The sequence below is a fragment of the Drosophila subobscura genome, chromosome E, assembly GCF_008121235.1.
Source record: "Drosophila subobscura isolate 14011-0131.10 chromosome E, UCBerk_Dsub_1.0, whole genome shotgun sequence".
NCBI lineage: Eukaryota > Metazoa > Arthropoda > Insecta > Diptera > Drosophilidae > Drosophila > Drosophila subobscura.
In genome coordinates this window covers 10,015,528-10,038,752 of record NC_048531.1, presented here as the reverse complement: position 1 = coordinate 10,038,752, position 23,225 = coordinate 10,015,528, and the positions used below count along the sequence as shown (strand labels likewise).

At 46.9% G+C, this 23,225-nt stretch overlaps 3 protein-coding genes across 3 annotated transcripts; 1 reads left to right on the top strand and 2 right to left on the bottom strand.

The window, feature by feature from the left end:
* Window positions 1–106: 106 nt before the first annotated feature.
* LOC117891702 (protein king tubby) lies at window positions 107–22,750 on the bottom strand. Its single transcript, XM_034797294.1, has 5 exons — window positions 22,066–22,750; window positions 1,825–2,095; window positions 1,100–1,761; window positions 898–1,035; window positions 107–846 (listed from the first exon to the last, which is right to left on the bottom strand). Exons 1-5 carry the CDS (start codon window positions 22,105–22,107, stop codon window positions 577–579), a joined length of 1,383 nt encoding a protein of 460 aa, XP_034653185.1. The 5' UTR covers window positions 22,108–22,750; the 3' UTR covers window positions 107–576.
* Window positions 2,772–4,932, bottom strand: LOC117891697 (glycerophosphocholine phosphodiesterase GPCPD1). Its single transcript, XM_034797288.1, has one exon. It carries the CDS (start codon window positions 4,888–4,890, stop codon window positions 2,836–2,838), a length of 2,055 nt encoding a protein of 684 aa, XP_034653179.1. The 5' UTR covers window positions 4,891–4,932; the 3' UTR covers window positions 2,772–2,835.
* LOC117891710 (angiopoietin-related protein 7-like) lies at window positions 20,818–22,036 on the top strand. Its single transcript, XM_034797304.1, has 4 exons — window positions 20,818–20,974; window positions 21,047–21,099; window positions 21,171–21,743; window positions 21,809–22,036. Exons 1-4 carry the CDS (start codon window positions 20,876–20,878, stop codon window positions 21,966–21,968), a joined length of 885 nt encoding a protein of 294 aa, XP_034653195.1. The 5' UTR covers window positions 20,818–20,875; the 3' UTR covers window positions 21,969–22,036.
* Window positions 22,751–23,225: the final 475 nt, after the last annotated feature.

The window sequence follows — 23,225 nt, the reverse complement described above, 5'->3', positions numbered from 1 at the left end:
TATGTGTACGATTAAATGAACTAAGCTAAACCACAACTTTACCATGGGTTTCTCCAAAATAAAAACAAAATATGTTGTATAAATGTATTGCATTGTTTTGATTTTATTTCGTATTTGTATTTGCTGTGATATTGATTTGGGAGGAACTTACAAATATTTCGAGCTCAGCACAAGTTAGTTTGCTCTCTTAACGACTAATAGTAATCGTTTGTTAAGTTTGTTTGCTATACGCGGGACTATCAAAGTGATAAATGACATTTGAACCTTTATTTTAAACTCTTTACGGAACTACTTACAGTTTACTGGGGGGTTTGGGGCACATGTAGAAGTACAAAGTTACACGAACGACTACTATAATAATTCTTTACAAAATCGGTGAGCACATTCTGCATAGATGCTGTACGAGCAATGGGAGGATCACACACACACATTACACACATTCATGACTAGATTTCTGAGGCAATCTCTATCTTCCCATGCCCTGGGCATGATCCACGATCCATACATCTTTACATAAGGCAGCGGGACAGATCCTGGGGCTGGAAACCAGGCTAAACGCCTTCATTCCTTCCTCCCTCACTCGCAGGCTATTTTGCCATCGAAACTGCTGAGGGCTATGGAAAAGGCTTGCATGGCGCACAGTGGATAGCGATAGTCCATGGTGAACACATCCTCGGAGGTGCGTCCGAACTGCATGACAATGTACTCGGGATCGGAGTCGTGCACCAGTTGAAAGTTCTTCACCGACGCCTGCGTGACGCGGCCATGGAAGTTGAGCACATACGATTGCGTCTCATCGTTCCACACGGGCGTCTTGTTGTGCAGCTCCACAATGTTGTCCATGTTCTGCAAAGGAATTACCAATTACTGGATACGAGAGCGAGCTCCAGCACATACCTTCATCTTGTAGAGATCCAGAATGCCCGTCTGCTTGGGGTCCGCTGAACTGATCTTGACACGCTGATCGTCCTCAGTCATGCCCGGCAGTATCACAGTCATGTTGCGGGGTCCCTTGAAGCCCAGTATGTTGGTGTCCTGTTGGGTAAGTTGCGTTGTCTTTAGGCTAAACTCCTTTCAACTCTGAATGTTTTATACTCACGTAGATGATGACGGCCAGGTCGAGACGCGGACTGTCCGTGCTGTCCTTGTTGCCGCTGTCAAAGACCGTGAAGGATGTGCCAAAGACATTCGATCGCAGCTTGCCACAGAAGCCATCTGCGCTGCGGGACAGATCCGTGGGATCGCAGCTGACAATGTAGTTCGACGTCTTGCTCTTCTTTCGCTTGCGACCTCCCAGCAGAAAGATCTTCTTGCCATAGTCCCGCTCCAGGTGCAAATAGTAAATGGGGAACAGGCCCCGGTCCATGCCCTTGCGATCTCGGGTGATGCGGCACTTGTACAGGACACCCTGTGGCGCTGGCTGCATCACGAACTGATCAATGTGGCCGATCACATCGCCCTCGGACTCCCCACCGGCTCCATTGGAGGTGCCCATGCTGCCGCTGCCGTCCAGACCCGCCTCCTTGTAGGGCGAGGATGCCAGTCCAACGGGACGGACGGGTGCTGCACCCGCTATGTTGCGGTTGGTGTAGTCATCCTCATCGATGGTGTCGTTGAAGGGCTGCTGGCGGGCTGTGCTCGGGCGCTGCGAGTGCGCGGAGTTGGCGCTGTGCGGGGCGGTCTGTGGCTGCTCGATCACCGTCACGGGACTGCTCTCCTCGTCCTCCAGCTCGTGCGATGAGATCTCCTCGATTAGATCCGCTGTGGATGGAAGAGTGGCACTCATTATCTACAATAAATATTGCCTCGAGTGGGCTAACATACCCTCCTGGCTGATGGTGCTCAGGCTGCGCATGTTGTTCGAGTGGTTTCGAGTCGAGTTCATGGCGACTGTCCCAGCAACGGGGCTGCCGTTGGTCAGTATCTGGTCGGGATTCTGTGGCGAGCTGATGAACTGCATCGGTCCATCATAGGCATGCAGCTCGCGGCTGTTGCTGCGCATCCCAGACATGGGTCGGCTGATCTGCAAGTCGCTGGCCTGCACCATGCCCGGCGAGGCTCTCTTCTGCCGAATGTAGGCCTCCATCAGCTGGCGCTGCAAAAATAAAGCCAAAGATAAGATTACAATCAAAATCTAATCGATGTTCTTGCAGTCAAGAACAAGCTTGATGAAGCACCAACATGATATGTGGAATTATGCATATGGCTGGGGATCATTGCAATTATTATTATTCTTGATTTAGTAAACGGCAATTTGCACATTTTGTGTGTTTGTTGCATATCCAATTATATTTACGGCAGTTCTCTGTGCGGGCAAAAAACGGCAACGATTCGGATACATGACTGTAATAAATGCCTCGAATGCCCGTTCGCATTTACATATGCACGGACACCAGCACCCCTAAGCCCCGAGCAGGTACATTGCTCGTTGCTCGTTGCTCGCTGCTCGCTGCTCGCGTAATTGTCACTGGGGAAAAGCGTGCGGAACCATAACATCAGCATCATTCCTCCTCCTCTACCCCCTGCCAGTTGATTGCTTGCGAACTGGGTCTGGGCATGGGTATGCAAATGGAAGCCACCCAGCAGCATCAGCATCAGCACCAGCACCAGCAACGCTGGGACATGGCAATGATTTCATTAAAGATTTAAATTTTCAAGTTCACGTTTCATAGCTGCCAGAACGTGGCACATCAATTACGAATGCACTCGTAAACCATCCAGGGATTCCCTTCCCCCACCACAACACACCGCACCCACACACATCAGAGTCCTTCTTTTCTAGCTCGTTTTTATTGACTGACGTAAATATGCAAATAAGTAAGTGTAAGGGGAGCACTACAGGAAGTTAACGTTGCTCAGGATGCTCTCGATGGTGGCGTTAACCACACGCTTCTCGGGCGCCGGCTCGCATTGCAGCTGGAAGAAGTCGGGCAGATCCTCCTCCGACTCGAAGGCACTCGTCTGATTGGACCTCAGCCAGAGGTCCATGCGGTCGTAGATGACGGCCGTGAGTCCCATCTGAATGAACGTGTCAATGGAGGAGCGATCCTTGAGGTCAGCGCCCCACACCAGGACCAGCGGCACCTGTTCCTTGGCACTCTGCACCAGCGAGGGATTCGCCTTGATGGGCACGGTGTTCGGCACGATGCCAGCGAGGTCGAAGGCCTGGGCAAAGTTAATGGTCTCTACGGTGCTGGTGCGTGGATCCGCGTAGTAGTCATTCGTGCTGCTGGAGAGCACCAGCACGGGGTACATGTTCTGCTTGAAGCGCAGCAGGGAGCACACGTCCACGTCAAAGCTCTTGAGGAGATTGAGGCGCCCACAGCCGTGCTGCTGCACCACCTCCAGAATGCGGTCCACGAACAGGTTCTTGTCGATTGTCTGCTCGCTCTCGTAGTCGCCGTTTCGCTTCTCCTGCGGCCACTTGACCTCGATGTCCAGGCCCACGCTCTTGTTCACGCGCTCGAAGAAGTCCTGCAGCGTGGGGAAGAGGCGCTGCTCCAGCTGCTCGACATTGTTGTGCGCCGGGTACTCGATGATCTTGGTGCCCACGATCTGGTACGTCTTCAGCTCCTTCAGCTGCTCGTAGGTGATGTCCTTCAGCAGCACCTCGGTGAGGTCGTCGCGACTCGTCGGCGTCTTGGGGTGGATGCACACGTGGATGCTCCAGTCGTGATGGATGATGGGCACCAGATCGCTGGTCAGCTGCACATCGAACTCCACGAGATCAGCGCCCAGCTCCACGGAGGCCAGCATCGAGGCCAGCGTGTTCTCGATGAGAGGCGCCGCATTGCTGGTGACTGTCAGGCTCTTGCCCAATCCCCGGTGCCCGATCTCCAGGCCCGTCCAGTTGCCGCGCCAGTAGTGGGCAAAGCTGGTGCGCATGTCAAAGCTGTGGCTGGCCATCGGACGGATGAGCAGATACTCCAGTCGCAGCTCCCCTACCACCCGCTGCCACAGTGGGGAGATCAGGCTGAGGGTCACGCTGCCCTCGCTGCCAGCCAGAGACGCGGGCTGCAGGTGGGCGTAGCCCAGAAGCCGCACCAGATCCTCCTCCGGCTGCTCTGCATAGACCTCCACCAGGAAGGCCACCTTCCCGACCTCATCCAGGGTCGCGTGATACATGAGGATGTCCTGGGCCACATACGGCACTCCGTATTCCGGCTGCACTCTCAGCTTGCTCTCGGCAAAGGCCATGCGCACGTACTCGACATTGGCGCGGGCGGAGCTCAGAATGGGCGACAGACTGGCGGGATCCACGGGCTGCACGCGCAGGCGCAACGAGCCACGGCCAGAGTCGGGATCCTCCTCCAGGCGCAGCGCATCGCGGAACACTTTTAGCTGCACAATTGTGCCGGATGCCTGGAGCCAGCCACGCGTCAGTTGTCGCTCGTGATGGATGAGGCCAAACTCGTCGCTTCTGTTGCCCGGAAGCTTGGTGACGTTGAAGGATCTCGGCAAGACATGCGACTCCCAGCGGCGGACCTGCACACTGCCCGAGCGTCCCACGGCGGCGACAAAGTAGCGATACTCCACGCTGCTGTTCTGGGGAATCTGCACCGATCCGCTCCACTGATTGTGGCTGTCCGTGCGGTTCAGGAGCAGCGCTCCGCTAGCCTGCCAGCTGCCCAGGACAGCCAGGTTGCCGACCAGAGCGAGTCGCTCGTGCGCCGCCAGCTGGGCTGTGTCGGAGTCGGTCAGCGTGAGGGTAAAGTTGAAGAGGAGCGGCGCATTCCGCTTGAGGGGCACGTAGCGACGGGCCGCGTAATACTTTTCGTAGTAGGAGGTGTCGCAGAAGGTCTCCACCGGCAGCAGGCAGACCATGCTCAGCCAGGCGATGGTGAGGGCGACAAGTGTCCTCGACCAGGACACGGACACGGAAACGGACATATCTGCGCTCGTCGGCAGACGCTTTGCAACTGCCAGTGCCAGTCGTGCCCGTGGCTCTATGTTTTGTTTTGGGTTTGCTCTCTGTTCCGCCTGGTGAGCCTTTTATCACAATCGCAATCGGACGGGAATGGCGGGATTTATGGCACATCACACATCGCAACAAAACACATCTTCTGCGTGGTCAAGTGGACGCGACGAGTGTGCGGCGATAAGGTTCCACTTTTCACTCGGCACCCACTGATTATCAGATTTCCAGCCGTCGCCACGTTTCCCCCCAGACCACCAGTTTCTATTCTCACGCACGTGTGGCCCAGACTCGTGCACAGTTCGCTCTCTCTCTCAGCCACAGCTACAGCTACAGCATCAGCTTCAGATACAGATACGACATGCTTATCCCATAGAGCTTTTCGGCTGGGGGCTGTGTTCCGTTGTGGGTTGCCTACGTCATCAACACAGCGCATTGGGGCCAGTTCCTAAATGAATTTGATTTCGAGCGTTGCGCAAAAGCTTCACCTTGCTGTTGAGCAGAAGGGGACTAGGGTGGGGATCTCTCTCTCGCTCGATCTCCCCCACCCCTTATGTGGTGGCTGACCCCCAGTTGTGCAATTTACATGGTGAAAGTTTGTCAACGTCCGTGTAATTTATCCGCTTTGCTCAATTACAAATTTCGTAACATGTGCGCTGTGGGAGCACCCAACTAGTTGTTGGTCGAGTGCAAAATATTCATGCTGTAACATTAGACAAACAACCAAAGTACAGTTCCAGCAAGAGGCTAATCTCAAGCGTGGCACGCCTGGCTGTAATCACAATCAAAGCCACTTGATGTGCCGATGAGCAGGCTTTTTACTGCAATTACTGTGGGAATTTCGTTATTGCATTCTTGGGCATTCTCTTTGGCACTTTGGACGCAGGATAAACCACTGAACAGTGCTTTAAAGTTTTTGCAACGCTCATTTTTCTAGCTCAGTTTTCGTTTTATGAGGAAAACGCGATTGTGTTGTAATTTGAAATCAGTTGGCTGAGCCAAGGGAAAAGGCGTAGGGAGATGAAGCAGAATAACACAATTCCAGGACACGTACAGCAGACAGGAAACAGAGGAGGAAATGTTGCGCTCACGGGTAAATGTTGAGTGATGGTGGAAGGAAGTGCTGGGAGCAGGGAACGGCCAGCGATGTTGTTGTACCCCAGTTGAGGGTTGGGATTCGTTTATGGCTTGACATAAATAACAAACACAAAGTGGGGAAGCAGCGAAATAGCGAAGGACATAAAGTAAACCCTAATGAGCGGTACGTTGCGGTGACCTCAATGATCCAAGCGATCGCACTTGAATACTCGTATATCCGCGGAATGTCTGCCACATTTGGTGCCTAATGTTCGTTATTGCATACCCAAGAGAGCGCAGAATTTGCCTCTGAAGCCTCTGGTTGTGGTTCTATTATTTTTCAATTTTCTAAACAAAATATCCTTAAATAAATGTATGGAGGATGTGCAAATGTGTTTCAGCAACTTTTGCATTTTGCTTGGCGCATTTATTTTAATTTGAGGCCAGGCAACATTTGCGTATGCGTAATAAAGAGGTTGAACACTGAGCCATAAAAGCCACACCATGCCACCGCCAACCACTACAGTTGTCGGCAGACGCACATTAAAGAAGGTCAACATCTGTGTGGCATGCTTTTTCGGGGTTCGCGTAATAAAATGATTACTCATACGCCCCCATGCCACATCAAGCCCCTTGTGGCAAAACAATGAGGGAAATTGAGAGCGTCAGCAGCCAAAATGCCAGCCAAGGTTTTGTCTTCCCTTTTTTTTGGGTACTCTTCCGGAAGGTTATTCGAATTTTGAGAATATTTCTGCACACACTGATAATCCCCGCCACTCCCACACCCATCCTACTGCAGGATATGCCATATCCAATGGCTTTGGCTTTGCAAGGGTATTTAAGCCATGGGTGCCAGCTTTCCTTGCCTGTTATAACTTGTTTACTGTGTGTGCTGTTTGCTGGCAAATACGACAACGACAACGACAACAAGCCCTGAATCAGCACCCAAGCCAGCCAGAGAAGGGACTTCTAGTCGCAAAGGATTATTATATGCATGCATTACAGCGGTTTAAGTGAGCTTCCGCAGCAGCAGCCGGCAGGGAAGGGAAGTGTGAGTATCCGCATCCATTCGGGTGTGTTTTTTATACCCGGTACTCGAAGAGTAAATAGGGTATATTGTATTTGTGCGGATAACGGTTGTATGTAACGCACAGAAGGAAACGTTTCCGACCCCATAAAGTATATATATTCTTGATCAACATCAATAGCCGAGTCGATTGAGCCATGTCTGTCTGTCCGTCTGTCCGTCCGTCCATCTGGTTCGTTTTCTTTAAACTTAAATTGATTTTGGCATGGGAGTTGGGGAGCTGTTTAGCCAAACTATTGAATGGTTAAGGTCCCCACATGGTCGCACACGTACTGGCGCGCACGCAAAATCGAATAAGCGATGGCCTGGAAAAATGCTCATCAATTTCCAGGCTGGCCAACACCCAGGACAGACCCGACAGACACGGCCATCGACACGATCCGGCCATTAACCCCCAAAAGAGATGCGGAAAAACTATTACGAGAGACATCAGCAAGGGGCAGCAGACCTGGCCCTGGCCCTGGCCCTGTCTGGTTCTTGGCCCATATTGACATACATTTATGAGCTCGCTTCATTAAGCCATAAGCCATGGCCATGTCATCGAGCGTGTCATGTTACCCTCGCAGTAGAGACAATACCCGAAAGAGCTAGAAATGCCGGAATGGATCTGGACTGATGTGGCAAAAGGTTTCCCCCAAATTAGATAAAGAGATGGGAAATTATTTGTTTATTTGGCAGCCAGCAGAAAGAGTTTCTATTTTAATGGATTGCTGCTTAAGCTCCACAATTTAAGCGGCATAAGCTCAGATTTAGTTTGGTTTTTTATACACCTAAAATGAAAACATCTTCCAAATGGCAAATGGTCGAGTTGAAAGTTCGTGGCCAATGGCCAGCCAAGAATATTATTTTTCAAAACGGAAGCTAGAAATGCGGGGAGGAAAGTGAAAAGTTTGATGTGGGTTAAAGCCAAAGTTGATGAAAAATCCAGTGAAACTTTTAGGAGTGATGCATGGCAACAAAACAAATGAATTTGCTAACTAAGTAAAGGATATGCCAGCTGCTGCTGAAAATGAATGCTGCTGAAATGAAATTTAAAAATTGAAATACCAAACAATTGGACGCGTGCCTCAAATCTCACTTCCCCCGTAAACAAAGAGAATTTTCGTTATATTTTGTTCGTTTTCGGATTTTTAATTAAATTAGGATTTTGAGAATGCTTCTTGCTTCACTCTTTCGAACTTTTTTTGTGTGTAAGGTTATGGCCATGAGAATTCAATTTCCGGCTCAGCGGCTATAACATTTGCACTGTGACCTGCTGGGAAAGCTTTGCTCCTTAGCTCCCCTTAATCCCTTTTCCCCTTAACCCACGTACAAACCATGAGGAGAGCATAATCTTCGTTTAAAGGCTATTCTGTATTGGTATTTGTTTCTAAAGACATGATTATATGCACATCCTTTTGCTCCTGCCTGCTACTAACGAGTCAACTGGCTTTTGTGTGTTTCCGGTGCTGTATCCTTGCCCGTATCCTTCTTTGCATGGCAACGGCAACAAATGGGAACAAGAAAATTGCTGCGGTTTCTCCATTCTCCCCCTGTTCTTGTTGTTTCCTTCATTCTCTCTCTCTTCTCTGCGACTCAATGTTGTTGGCAAGTGCTTTGATTTCATTTCTTGAGTGAAAATTCCACTGGAAAAAAGTTGTTAAGACTCGACAAAAGCCACTTTACAGGTTGGCAAGTCCTTCAGCCACACAGTCCTTCAGGCTTCGTGTGTGTGAGTGTGAGTGTCGCCAAATACATTTGAGAGCTACCGAGATCCTCTTCGGGCACAAATTAGTTACATTTTTAGTGTGATTTCCCCCTTTGCAGACGCTTTGTATGCAAATTCTGAACAATAACACGAATAACAACAAAAGCTGCACAAACAAAAAACAAATGTGGAATTATGTAGGGAATATTACGACTAAAGGATACCCTCACTCTATGGGGAAAGAGCATTAACACTTCCAGACTATTCCAGTTCCATGCATTTTCACAGTCAAAATCAACTATTAATATTTTAGCTTGGGCAATACAATAACCTAGATGGACTCTGTTACAGGGTATTACAACGAAACGGCATTGACTGCGTGTCTGTCTGTCTGTGTGTGTGTTTGTGTGTTTATCATGTGTGTGCCACAAAGTACGCAGTGAAATGGAACGAGGGGCAACTGTGTGAACAACTGACAAGGAATAGAAAACAATCGCGACACACACGCACACAGAGGATGGCTGCCTGCCACCTTGAGGCGTGCTCCTGCCCCCTTTTCGTGCAACATTGTAGTGTGGAATGTAGGTCGGAAATTTGAGAAATTCCTTAAGCACGAATATGTACGAGTATCAGTTGGACATTTCAATTTGCGCCACAATAACTGACATCTGTCGTTTATCTAAACAGAAATTGGCTTTAAGCTTCAACCCATTGCAGCTATGCAGCTTCTATGAAGTGAAAACCAGGAACTTCTCCGCAAACAATCTACTGACAGCTGGGACATGTGGTTGACTTTTTCCCTCATTCGATTTTCTCCAGCAAGTTGACCAAGTTGCGGGCCTGAAACTTTCCATTCGTTGCCAGCTTGACTGGGTGCCCGAGAAGGCAAACTAACAGAGCCCCCGGCACTTCCCGGGCTTTGTTATATTACATACATATTTGCGGGTTCTCCAAAGGAGCGAGTGTGTATGGGGCACACAAACAAAGAGTCCATGAATTCACTCGTTAGCACCCAGGAAACGGGGTACATATCGTGCACCCCTGCCATACACTCGAGCCATCTGCTCTGGGGAATCCAGCAAACAGCCAGGAGGCGAAACGTACTCGTGGAAAGGTCAAATCAGTTTCAACTGTGGCATGTGTCTGTGTCCGTGTCCTCCCAGGAGTCGAGCGTCCCCCTGTCAGTGGATGCTTGGCGATAAATGTTTGCGAAGAGCAAACAGTGGAGCTGCAAGGTGGCGAGCAAGTAAATCGGTTGCCTGGCTCTAGCCATTGTTGCCACGGGAATGCTAGACCATGTCCTTGCTCAACCAGCACATGAGGTGCGCCTTGCAGGAATCCCTAGCTGCTGGCTAACCAAACATCAATGTAGCTGGTCTGCCACGACCCCTCCGACGCGACGACTGGAGCTGCATCAAATATGTTTTAATGGCAATAATTAAATTCATGTTTGCCAATCGAGTCGGAAACTCGTTTTCCCCATAACTCACAACTTCCCTCAAGTACAGGAAAACAATGCGAAAATAAACGCCGATTAAGTCCCGCAGGAGAAAGTAAATTGCTCCCGAAAATAAGCACCAGGAACCCACAATTTTCCGAGTTTCCCCCTCTTGTCTCACGTGCCATAATTTGAAATTATGGCTTTGCCCTATCTGAAGGGAATGGTGAGCCATGCTAGGGAAAAAAGGGAAATATTTGCCAGCTCATATTCTAAAACATGTTCCGTGCCTGGAAAGACTGAGCGTAAAATTTAATATGGAAAAAGTTTGCCTTTTGAAACAATATTTTCTTTATGGAAACAAAAAAGCTGCTGATTGTTTAGCGGAAAACGCTGCGTGCACGGACAGCCAGCTATTTTCAACTATTCAATGGGGTTTTCCCGTGCGAAAAAAGTTACAAAAAGTTTCTGAATCACGCTGAAGAAATATTTTAATTAATCTTAAGGTTCTTAAGCCATTGTGCGGATTGAAAGCAGTGCAGGCTGACCACGACCAGACACGGAAAAATGTGTAAGATTCACATGAATCTTCAGTATTTTCGCCGCTTCAAAGAGAAATTGCAGCAGCTTTTGAGCTGCGGCGTTTTTAAACACATCATATATTTTCCTTATGCGTTTACTCGTGTATGCAGATGAAGTATCTCCCCACATTTCCCAGCTGGTTTGTGGTCCGTGCTATTGGCAGCACTTTTTCCCCATTTTACTTCTGCTTCTTTTTATGGAAATCCTCCTGCCACACATGCCACACTCGGTGGCTCTCTTGCTCTACATGTACATTTCCACTTCCATTTCTTTTTGTGGCTTTCTCACATATTTATTTGCTACTTAGCAGATATTATTTTCTTGCTTTGCCTTTTCCTTTCGTCAGCTAGATAAATTTATTCTTTCATACAAAATGCTGTTTAAATAATGCACACAAAATATTCCATCTGCATACCAGAAATTTGGTTCGAGATAAAGTTCTTTCGTTTGTGCGGGTTGCCTGGGTTAGTTCCCAAGAGAACTAAGTACGTGCCGAGTTCCTCAAGGTGACACAAAACTGTGTGGCATATACACAAAGTTGAGCTAAGCAAATGGCAAGAAACTTGTGACTGACAGATGGATGGTTGATGAGACACAGAGAAGCAAGGAAAGACTTCCTTTATTTTCCTTGCAGATGTTTAAGTTAAACAGGGTTATATTCATTCAATAAAGAGCTCCAAAAAGAGCTCTCAAATGTACAAAAAAGTTTTGGTTAAACAGAAAAAGAACAGCCAAAGAAACATTTTATATTTGCATATGGCATTTATTTATGCTAGAAAATTCTGCAATAATTATACTAAAATCAGAACATTCAAAGTGGCCATGTCAGCAGTGTTTATTCTTTTATTTATTGGTTGATTTATAGCCCTTTATGGGGGTCGTAAACTGCAGTTTCTGCAATCATTGAACACTAAAATAAACTGACACTAAAATGTGCAAATACGAATAAAAGCAGTTCCTTTATTGGCACTATAAATTCGATTCGATTTTCGCAATTACTGTTGTTACTGTCTTTCCTGTGAAAACTTTAAGCAGCTGAAACTGTCCAATAGCTCCATGAAATGTGGCTTAAAGTAACCGCAGAAAAGTGGTGTTGGGTCCTGTAACCTTTTTAACTTAAGCGGCTTTTGTTCGAATGTACTTTTTATTTCACTCTCTCTCTCTTCTTTTCTTGTGTGCGAAAAAGTTGAAGAAATTCAACCCAAAACGTTTACCCTGCTCCTTGCACACATACACATATATAGTCAATACATATACAATCTCTAGTGCAGAGGATATATGGGCGGAAAGGAAGTGGGAGATTGGGCTTTGGCATTTTACAGGCAATTGGAAACTTGCAATATAAATGCTTCTCTCTGTGCCTTTGATTGCGGTAACTGGAAAATGGCAATGCCAGTGAGACATTGTCCCTCTGTCCCTCCGGAAGGACTGAACGGACAGAACCGGACTGGACCGGATGGGCGAGCCATCAACGAGCCACAAGGGAATCCGAGAAGTTTGTCTCAGTGGAGCTCGAGGCGTAAGCTTTGGCAGCAGCCCCTCCATTGATTGTGGTACACATATAATGCCTCCTGTCATCGGCAAATTACTCGATTGAATATGCATGTGCCCCCTGCCTCAGGGAGTTGTGCTGTCAGTTGCAGATGCTGCCCCCAAGGGACAGTTTTTGCCAATTCCCTGGCAATTATGATCGGTCATTGTTGCAGTGACGTGATTTGAGCAATTGTTATTTAATTAGAGTCAAAGAGAACTTACAGCATAACTAGGATATATACAGAGAGAGAGAGAAGGAGAGAGAGCGCTGCATTTCCGCCTTTCCTTGTGGGGCTTAAAACTGTTGCCTACTTTTCAGGGTTGGCTCTGGCGTCGAGTGCATCTCATGAATGGCAAAAAGTTTCCTTTTCATCTGCACGCCATAGTCCTGATTACGTATCCTTCGGCCGGGCCAGACAGACACGGCTTAGCAGTCGCATTAAGAGCTCTTCTCGACCGCTTCTGCTGGTTTGGGGGGATTGTGGGGACATGGGCATGGCATTCATCAAGTGCTGACAGTTTTGAGCAGACAGCAATTATTTTAATTGCATCAGGAGACGACAGGAGGCGGCTGGATGTGCCGTGTGGCACACAAACATGTGTGGGCGTGGACACAGCTGTGGCAAGCAGGCAGGCAGGCAGGCCTCCGTCGCTAATTAGTTGCACTTTTCCCCCGCTAATTGGACATTATGGACATTAGATGTGCTTTCAACGAGTTGTATCGAAGTTCCACTCGAAATATCCCTCTGCTGGTCTGCAAGTTATGGCCACACTTAATAAATCATGCAGATAAGGACTTAAGTAAACGCTGTCACTAAAATACAGTTTGATTGATGGCTGGAAAGACTCTTCACACAAATGCAAATGTGGCGACAGCTTCTACAAGGATATCGTTCGTTGCCTTGGCACACTGAGCCCAACTGTCGGAAAGTTTTATCAATAAAAACTCTTCGAAAGTCGCTGGGCTGCAACATGCAACGTTCTGCTGTTGCCTCTGCAGTTGCTGCTGCTGCTGCTGTTGTGGCAGCTGCTCGACGTTGTCATGTCGAATGCTCTCCACTTTCCATTCGCAATTTAATTTTCATTTCTTTGGGTGGCAGGGAATCGGCTTGGGAAGGGGAATGGCAATGGCAATATGTACCTTACCATAACTCATTGTCTCTCTCTCTCTCTCTCTCTCTGTCTGTCCCCCTGTGTGCGACAGATTTGAATAGTTTCCAATCATCAGGAACGGCATCCTTGATGGAAGCAGCAGACCCCCACTTCGAATATCGTGTATTCAGGGAAGGAGAAGAATTCGATTAAAATATGCAAATGGCAAGAAGTCGATGAGCGTTTTGCAACGGGAATGGCGGCATACGCTTTACACATAAATACGCGTTTGCATATATATTTACATACCCTATAATCTATCCCGAAATCTATACGCATTCAGGGCTTAATGATTTCCCTTGCTCAAATGTCTATTAAATTGCTTTGTCCATTAATTTTGCCCCATAAAATGTCCCTGTGCTCGATCCGTAATTAATGGAAGGGCTCTCGGGGTCATATGTCACTGGCAAATCATTAATTCTGATTCGATATTTCTGATAAGTAATCAAGTTTTTCCTTTGTCTGTTTGTCTACCTGCCACAAAGAGAGATATGTACGTGCAGCGACAGACAACAGATGAGAAGACAACAGCGAATGCCTGGCAACTGAATAAAAAAGCGATTAAAACGAAGCGCTGGGAATGTCAGCACTGGTGCTACATGTGGCACGTTGACAACGAATGGAGGCGGTACTCGGATGTCAAAACAAACATGAGAACAAACGCCACGCACAATCGATAGAGTACACACAGGGCCACAGAGGTGTACGCTACAGAAGGGGAAATATCAATATTCAGGTTAGTGCAAGAGAACATCCACTGAATGCTCACCCTTCTACCGTTTTGGCCACGCCTCTGCGATAGTCGTGTACATCAAAGACCCCTGAAAAGAACGAGCTCCACTGCAGGTGGAAGGTGGATGTGGGGGAGGAGGAGTCGCCTAACATGGCCAAGCTAATCCAGCTAGAACGCTGATATGCCTGAATGGTTGTTGCATGAATGAATGAAAGAATGCCCCCAACTCCACACACACACACGTGGAACCTTCGATTTTTACTCGTTTAACAGACGGAACGCTGAAGGAGAGTCCATGGCATGGTACTCGCTCTGGCTGCTCTCTCCAACCTTCTGTATTTAAGGTGAATGTTCAGGCGAGTCCAACGATTCCAGAATGAAACCAATACCCAGAAATGGAAGTACCCAATACTGGCTATGTTCAGTCTAATAGTTTAAAGGAAAACTTACTTGTGACTATAAATTGGAATTTATACTGTGGAAGTTGGGATATTTGATTGGCTCATTGGGGATCTTTCTGGGAGTTTTGTATATTTCTTTCCAATCTACATATTTTGTTTGCTGTTCGCTCGATGTTAATCTCAACAAAAGACAAGTACAAGCTGAAACAATAACGCCAACACTGCCACTAATTAGGCTGGGGAATAGAGGCTGGCTGGCTAGCTGGCTGGCTGGCTGGCTGGCTGGCCGCAAAGTTCTCCGTTTCGCCCGCTTTAAGGTTAACCGCAATTAGTGCCAGAGGAACAAGAGAATGACGAGAACGAGGACGCGAGGGTGGTGCATGCCAGCAATCACAATCATCTGCATGCCGCAAATTACAAATTCCTGGCCGGGGAGTGTGCCCTGGGACACCAAATTAGCCACGAGGCATGGGAAAACGACGCCTGGCTTGAAGAGAGGTAAAAAGAGAGGGAGACAGAGAGTGGGACATGGCCCAAGATGGAGCACTTGAAGCGAGTTAATTGTTGAATGCTTCGAGGGGCAATCAAAAGTTACTGACCGGAAGCCCAACGCTCCATAAACATACAAATAAAACGTAGCACAAAATGTACATTACTTTCCCTTTGAAATGGCATAATTCCCAACGTTTAAACCGCAACCAGGCCCTGTCGACAGCACGTCGGAATTATTGTGACGGGGAAAGCGTAATTAAGGAGAGCTTAAAGCCAAATGCAGCTGGCAAGCGGATCTCTTTGTATCTCCCTTCCAGTGGTTGGCCTGCACTCGTTCAATGGATATCCCTTCACAGGAATGAATCCCTCTCGGCTGGACGCCACTTTATTTGCTGTGCCTGCCACTAGCGCCGAAAAGTCGACAGCAATAAATGCTTTATGGTCATGCCCTGGATTTCCATGGCACCCGCACCCGCCCCGCTCCCGCTTCCACTCACAGAGCAAACGTCTCAATTGGAGAAATACAAACAGTCGCCTGTCAGCAACAACAACAACATGGCATATGGGCTATTGACTGTGCGAACAACTGTGGAGTAAAAACACGTTTGCCCTGCCATGAAAATGTGCAACTACGAGGAGAAGCTGACGAGTGCTCAATGGAAAATCGAATATTTGAAGGATTACACACAATGAATTTCCGTCGAGGAGGGATACTGGGCCAACTTTAATTGCTTTAATTCCATTTTGAAAATGATTTTCTGTTGCTCTTTCACTTCTTAATTCCTAAATACTTCACTCTAGAGTCTAGAGATAAAATTTAATTATTCGCAGATGAAAATGAAATTTTATATGACTTTTACACGCTGCGCTTAATTAAATTTCTAACAAGAGAGAGCGCCAGTGATGGACAGAAGTGAAAGGACGGGAGAGGAGCAGTCATCCAGGCGTTTGATGAACATTTAATTAGCTCCCAAACTCCCCAGAGAGTTGTCCGCTGCTTTTTCTTGTGAAAGACACCGGATGAAGCGAGGGCTGATCCAGGCATTGCCATCACTTTTCTTTGTCTGCCTTAAGCGCATTGGCATCTCTCTTTTATTGGCCTGTCTTTCCCCTCAAGCCATTCAAAACTTTGCATTTGACAATTAATTTCGAAAAACAAACGCAAATCAAGTTAAATAAATACAGCTACAGTTATTTGCATGTGACAGCTGGAGAAACCAGGCAAAAACCACTTGCCTTGTGGCGTCAAATCGGAAACTGCCATAAATATTGCAGCAGAACAGCAAACATCAATTTTTGTTTGTGTGTTCGGTTTAGTTTATCTCTTTAAATGCACGATTTATATGCAAATTGAGGGAAAGCCAAGGTCCTGCCTGCTGCGAATTTCTATCTGCAGGAAAGTCACTTGAAGAGAGTTACACAAAAAGACACAGTGTCGTGGAACTGACGACTTGTGCAAGATGGCAGCCAGAAATAATCTGACTATTAAGGTCCTTTCGGACATTTTCATTTCGTGCGACAACAGAAAGCACAAGACGGCGCTGTAAAAACGCAGGAAAATGTGAAAGTCTCAGTTGAGATCTCCCCGTCGCCGGTGTGGGGGAAGGATATGATTTTGTAATAAAGCAAAGTAAGTCGCGGAGACGGAGACGGATGCAGCCATTCCCATGCCCCTTGGGCCACATGATGTATAAGTGACATTAAATAACGTTATTTTTATGAAGGCCAGTTTCCAATTCAATTCAGTTAACGACTCTATGGCCAGGGAATTTCCATTTTCATTTTTCCCTTCCCTGGCACATTCCATATTCTGGCCACAGAATTGAATTATCGGATTTTAACCAGTGCTGAGCGGCTGAACGACACTTTTCATAATTTTTCAATTAACATTCATTGGTTTATCGAAATGGAAAGCCGCCCCCCAATAACGTTTATCCTTAATCCTGTCGGCACTCAATTGCAGTCCGCCTGTATTTAATTTTAATTAGTATCCAATTGGAAAAAACGAAAACAATTACAAATATGCAGAAATATGTCGGCGGCTGGGGTGTTGGGCAAACGGAATTTGCATTAATATTAGAGCGGACCGGATGGGGCATAAACAATGCAAGGAGACACATAAATTAATCGGTGGCAACAGCATTGGGCCGGCACGTGTCCTGGCACCTTAATTGGATTCCATCCACATCCTTTGCGGAATACAAATGCGAGTACTCGAGCTCCAACGGCTAACAACCGACTAACCGACTGGCGACCTTGTTCATTTGCAGAGCAGACAATTGGCTTAAGCCGGGTGGATTGCAACCAAGTGAATTCCATTTTCTGCACAGCAGACTCTGCTCTGTGTGTGTGTTGTCAAAGGCGTAACCGCAGAGTTACCAGTCAATCAGTGCTGTGAGCTCCCGTCAGCTGCAGCTAAACCACACGAGCGGCGGCGGCGGCAAAACCACAACGAAAGTCGGTTTAAGCAGTGCAATTTCACAACATTTTTACTCTCGAGTTTCCTGCAATAAATTGCATAATTTCCCTTGCTGTTAATTGCTAGACTCTGACATTTTTACACCAACTATTGGTTGAGAACTCCTAGCCCAAAGTTCCACAACTAAACTCGATTTATTCACATTTTGTCATTAAAAAGCTTTGCTGTGGGTTTTCCTGCTGAAAAAAATAGATAGTTAAATGAATGCCAAAAGTTGTAGCCTTGCAGCATGCTGGAGTGTTGGCCACTCCCAGGGATGTAATTAATTTTGCAGCGTACGGATCCTCCTGGGAGGAGCTGCATATGCAAAACTTTCCCGGGTGTTGGCTGTTGCCTGCCTTGGGGGCGGGTTGGGGTTTTGTGACTGACAAATTGAATCAAGTTGGCATCGCGACTAGCAGGGAACCGGCAATTCATAAAATCTGCAATGGAAATGAGTTCCCCCAGGACCCCCCAAAAATGTCGCAATAATGTTTACGGCTTTGCTCTTCTAACCCCCCACACTCGTATTTTCACTGCAAGTTATCACTGGCTGTGGAGTGCTCTTGATGGCCTGTTTTCATGCAGCTTGACCAAAAGTTTTCAGTTGCCAGTGCGAGCTGTGAGCCAGCAATTTGAGAGTGCAGCTCTTGAGCTCTTAAGCTGCCAGCTGCCAACAGCCAACTGTAGTTGAAGCCTGCAAACTAAAAGCGGGAGATGGACTCCAAGCGAGAGATGGGGACAATGCTTTTAGCCAGAAAATTGATTGCTAGCTATTAGTACGAGTACGAGAGAATATACGAGTATATATTCCAGTATATATTCCAAAAATTGTGAGCTCTAATTGTAAACGAATTGCTTTTTGGGGTGGAGCTGCCTGAGAGACTTTTCCTTTTGCAGTTTTCTCCTTACGCAGTTTCCGCTCACTCACGTAACTTTCCTCACTCGCTGCCCTGCCTGTTGATTTCTGTGAAGTTTTCAGCGGCAAGTCGTCCGGGATTTGAGGCGCTTAGGTGCGAAGAGTTGCCAAAGAGCTTGTCATAAATTATAAAAGGCGAAAAATCTTCTGCCGCTCTCTGCATGTGCCTCGGGGGCTTCATTTGGGCTGCTGCTAAGCCTCCAACTGCTCATCACTCTCTCGAACTCTATTCAAAGGAATTGTTACCGAATTGTTACGCGAATAGTGAGAAAGTCTTAAAAGTACTTCAATCCAGGGAAAGTATTTCAATATTTCAATCAATTTGTACGACTTAAATGCAGTGTTAGGGGCTAGGGGCATATGGAATATTGGTGCCCCCAACCTTTGATGATTTTCGACCAGATTTTCGATTAGTCAGTCGCCTGGTGGTCTGGTTTTATTCAAGCCGACGGCGCTCTCAACAATTTCGCCTGCTTGGGTCAAGAACCTCGGCCTGGGGCCCGAAGCAACAGACCACAAATTACAGGCCCAAAGCCGAAAAGGTAAAAGCCAAGAAGGCCATACAGTTAACGCCCACTCCCACGCCCACACACACTCGCACAACCACACAAAAAACTGAGAAAGTGAAGGTGCTATGCGTCATTTCCGTTGTTTTAGGGACTCCTCGTGTTTCATGGGGATTTCGAGTGAAGTGAGGGAAAGTTTGGAGCAGTTCGCGGGACAATGGAGTGGCGTGCCACTTGGGCTGGGGGTAAATTATGTTCACATGTGGCAAACCATCCAGTGACTTATCACTCTGCTTTACTTGTGGTTGTGGTATTTCCACGACATTACCAGAGCTCCAGTAACTATCGATTTTATCCCCTCAACCCCCACTTAAAGACATTCAATGGGACAACAGCAGACATGGAAACAATACCAAATATTTTTCATATACATATTTCTAGTTCTCTCTGTCTGTCGCTCGATTCGTGTCCTGTGTATTCCCTCGCCACCCCCTTCCGTGGGCTTATTGTGACAGTTGCCCCTGGTTACACAGGACACACAAACAACACAATGTGGAGCCACATTTTATATTCGAATGTAGTGGTAGTCCCGTCCAAAGGCTTTATTAATCCTTTGTGTATATTTAGCGACCGCTTTTAGCAGTTGATTGCCATGCATCTTTATGTTGATTTACGAGTTTACTCGCACCCATCCAAACATCCTATTCCAAGTGCAAATTGTCTTCACTCGGGTTTTGAGTGTTCGTTTTTTTCTCTTTTTTTATCGCACCCATAAATTGTGGGGGTTTATTTGGAGTTATGATATGCATAAAACATGCTTATACTATTGAGACTTCATAAAGAAACTACGAGAAGTACTTCCAGCCCACACTCTCATATAAGTTCAGGGACTCCAACAGGCATTCCTTGACGTTGTGAAGCCTTCCCCTCCTCTGCATTAATTTCCAAAAAAAACAAATATTTTTCTTGGGTAATTTCATTTGGGAATTAAATTGCTTGAAATAATTGTATGTCTTCGTGTTGTCATTCCATTAAGGACACTCGGCAAGCGAGCCGTGAACTGCTTCTACATTTTTTATAAGCAATCTCAGCCCCAAATCGAAAATCGAACCAACCAAACACTTGGCAACGATTCGATTTATGTGGGTTGTGTTCCCTGGCCAAACTATTCGAAGCTTCTGCCTCTGGCAGTGCCACCTTGCCACCCAACATAATTAGGGCCAATGACAGTCGTCGTATCGAGCTGCAGCAAATGCAGCTTGAGCCAGGAAGGAGGACACTCGGGTGGCCTGAAGGTGTAGCGAGCCACTCGAAGGCTTTGGAGGTTTCGGTGAGTTTCGATTTATTTGAACGCCGTTGCCCGGGCAACAGACGGCCAGGTGGCCCGGTAGCACACGGCACAACAAAACCCCGTTGACAATGGCCATTGAAAAACTTGGAGGTTAGGGTATCCGTGTGCTGCGTCTATGGATGGAGTTCCCTTTGCCAATGATCATATTTGTGGCAGAAAAGGGGACAATGGAGCGGTCTATGGGCTGCCAAAATGTATCAATGTTCATATCCAATTCGAATATCGAGAAAGCCCTTGTTGATGTATGTATGTACATACTTGAAATGTGGGTTCAACTCGGCTTTCAGTTGCTTCAACGCTCTGTTCATTCAGAAGCTAATTTTCCGCTCTTCAAATAATTGAAGCTTTCGCTCATAATTACAGCAGCTTTTGTCTCAAGTTGTTTTGTTTTGTTTTGCAAAGTAAAAAGATTAAATATGCAAATATGTATGTAGTATGCGTGATTATACATATAAGCTCGAACAAAAGCATTATTCATCTCAGTCGATGTGGCTGATCGCTTGTGAGTGCTTCCCTAATAATTTGTTTTTCAGCGGAATCCGAAATGAATCGAACAAATGTTGCTGTGGTCCTTGTTGCGCTCTGGCTACAAATACTCTGTGTGGCCCTAGCCGAAACTCCGGCCTCCACGGAAATGCAGGAGGTATGTAAGCCTTTCACTCTAATCAAATGAAAACTTTAAATCCACAAGTCATTAATCTGTATATTTTATCAGGAGGTCAAATCGACGGCGGCGCTACTTTCAGCAGTTGATAAGATGTTGATTGAGTACGTATTATTTTTCCGTGCATTTTTATACATACAAATTTGAATATTCGCTCTACTATACTCCGCTGCAGGCTGGAAGTTCGTCGCGAATCGCTCAAGCAGTTGACAAAAGATATTATAGACGAGGATAGAACTTATCCCACATCCTGCCTAATCAGTGGCAAGCACAACGAGACCAGTGTCATCCGAGTACCTGGTCAGGGTACACTTACTGTTCTGTGCGATTCAGAGCTGGCCGGCCTGGGCTGGATGGTAATTCAGAGGCGTCAGGATGGTCTGACCAACTTTTACCGGGACTGGAGCGAGTACAAAGCGGGATTCGGAGAGCTGAATGGGGATTTCTTCATCGGCCTGGACCGATTGCACGCTCTAACATCGTCGCAACCCTTCGAGCTGTACATCCACATGGAGAGCTTCGAGGGCGTAAATAAATTTGCTAAATTCGATGAATTTGGCATTGGAAATGAATCTGAAGGATTTTCCCTGAAGATTCTTGGTAGCTATACCGGAACGGCTGGCGATTCCCTCACCTACCACAAGGGACAGATGTTTTCCACATTCGATCGGGATAATGACCGTTCAAGCAACATGAAGTGCGCCCAGTTCCATCTGGCGGGTTGGTGGTTCAAGTCTTGCACCCAGAGGCAAGTATGAGAGTGTATCAAAATAGATCTAATGACTATCTACGAGTTTGTGGTATACCTTACAGCAATCTGAATGCTCCGTACTTGGACTATCTACAAAATGTGATACACATTCCCTCAGACGCCACGCGTTACATTAGCTGGAATACATTTAGTGGATCCCACGGGGAACGACCTCTGAAGTTTGTTCAAATGATGATACGACCAAAGTTTCTATGCCAATAAGAAGAAAATCTTATAATTTGTAATTATTACATGATAAATATAGGAAAATTCAATGATTTTACAGCTCAGAGCCCTTTCGATTGTCTTTCACACCAACCTGTTGTTCCATTTTCTGATTGCGACTGCTAATTGCCGACATTTTTGCAGCTTCTTCTGGATCTACTCGATCTAAGCGTGATGCAGCACCACTCTCGCTTCCTTACTTTTGTGTTGGTTTTCACTTAACTACGCGAATATCGCGATTTCTATGCGAACGAATGCAGCAAAACAAAAACAGAAACGCGGTATTGCATCTGGCAGAGTGCCATCCGAGCATGCAAAAACGTGAAAAGAATCAGGCGCTCACACAGGCCCGCACACCTGGTTGCCTTGTAGCTGTAGTTTCGCTTGTTGTTCTCTTCTCCCGGCGGCACACGCGACCAAAAACCCTGAAGGGTGTGTGTGAGTGCGACAAAGACAAACAGCCGGCTGTTCTTGCACTTCTCTCTGCTCTCTCTTTCTCCCTTGATGCGATCAATTTATGTTTTTCGTGTTGCTTCCTCTTTCGTTTGTTTTCTATTTCTCTGATTCACCACCTTTGGTGCTAATACTCAATTTCGTTATAGAACCTTCGCGTTCTTTACACTTTTCGCGTGTTGCCAATTTTCCGTGCCAGAGAGAGTGTGATATGTGTCATCTGCATGGAAACGTAAACTTTTGGCGCCTCTTTTGGTAGTGCGCGAGCGAAGAAGTATACCGTGCCGTTGTTGATTTCGAAATGTGCCGTTTGGAAAAGGCAAAACGCTAACAAACGGCAACGAAAGTAAACCCGAGCCCGAAGCCAAACGACGAGCGATGTCGTTGTGGTGGCTGATGTCCCATCGTTTGCGAGAGCGAGGACGAATCGCTCTCAGCGGAACGCTACGCTTCCTGTGCTGCTTTCTCACCCTCTGTTCGCTTTGTTTGTTGTTGGAGGTACAAGGTAAAACAACTGAAAGGTAAGCCAGTTTGTGAGAGCGTATCAAGTATGTGTGTTTCAGTACACGGCAGTGTGCAGAGCAGAGAGAGAGAGCAAGGGTAATTGCTTTACCTCACATGTTATATACCTTTCTGGTTCTCTCTGTCTGCTTCTCTCTTCTCTCTCCTCCTCTTCCAACTATGCCAGACAGATGTGCAGCTGGCTCCCCCATGCATTTGGATTAACGCTGTATTTCTCTGTCTGCTCACAGACATTGCCTTCGGATTACCAGACACAAACACGTGTAAGTCGACATGCAG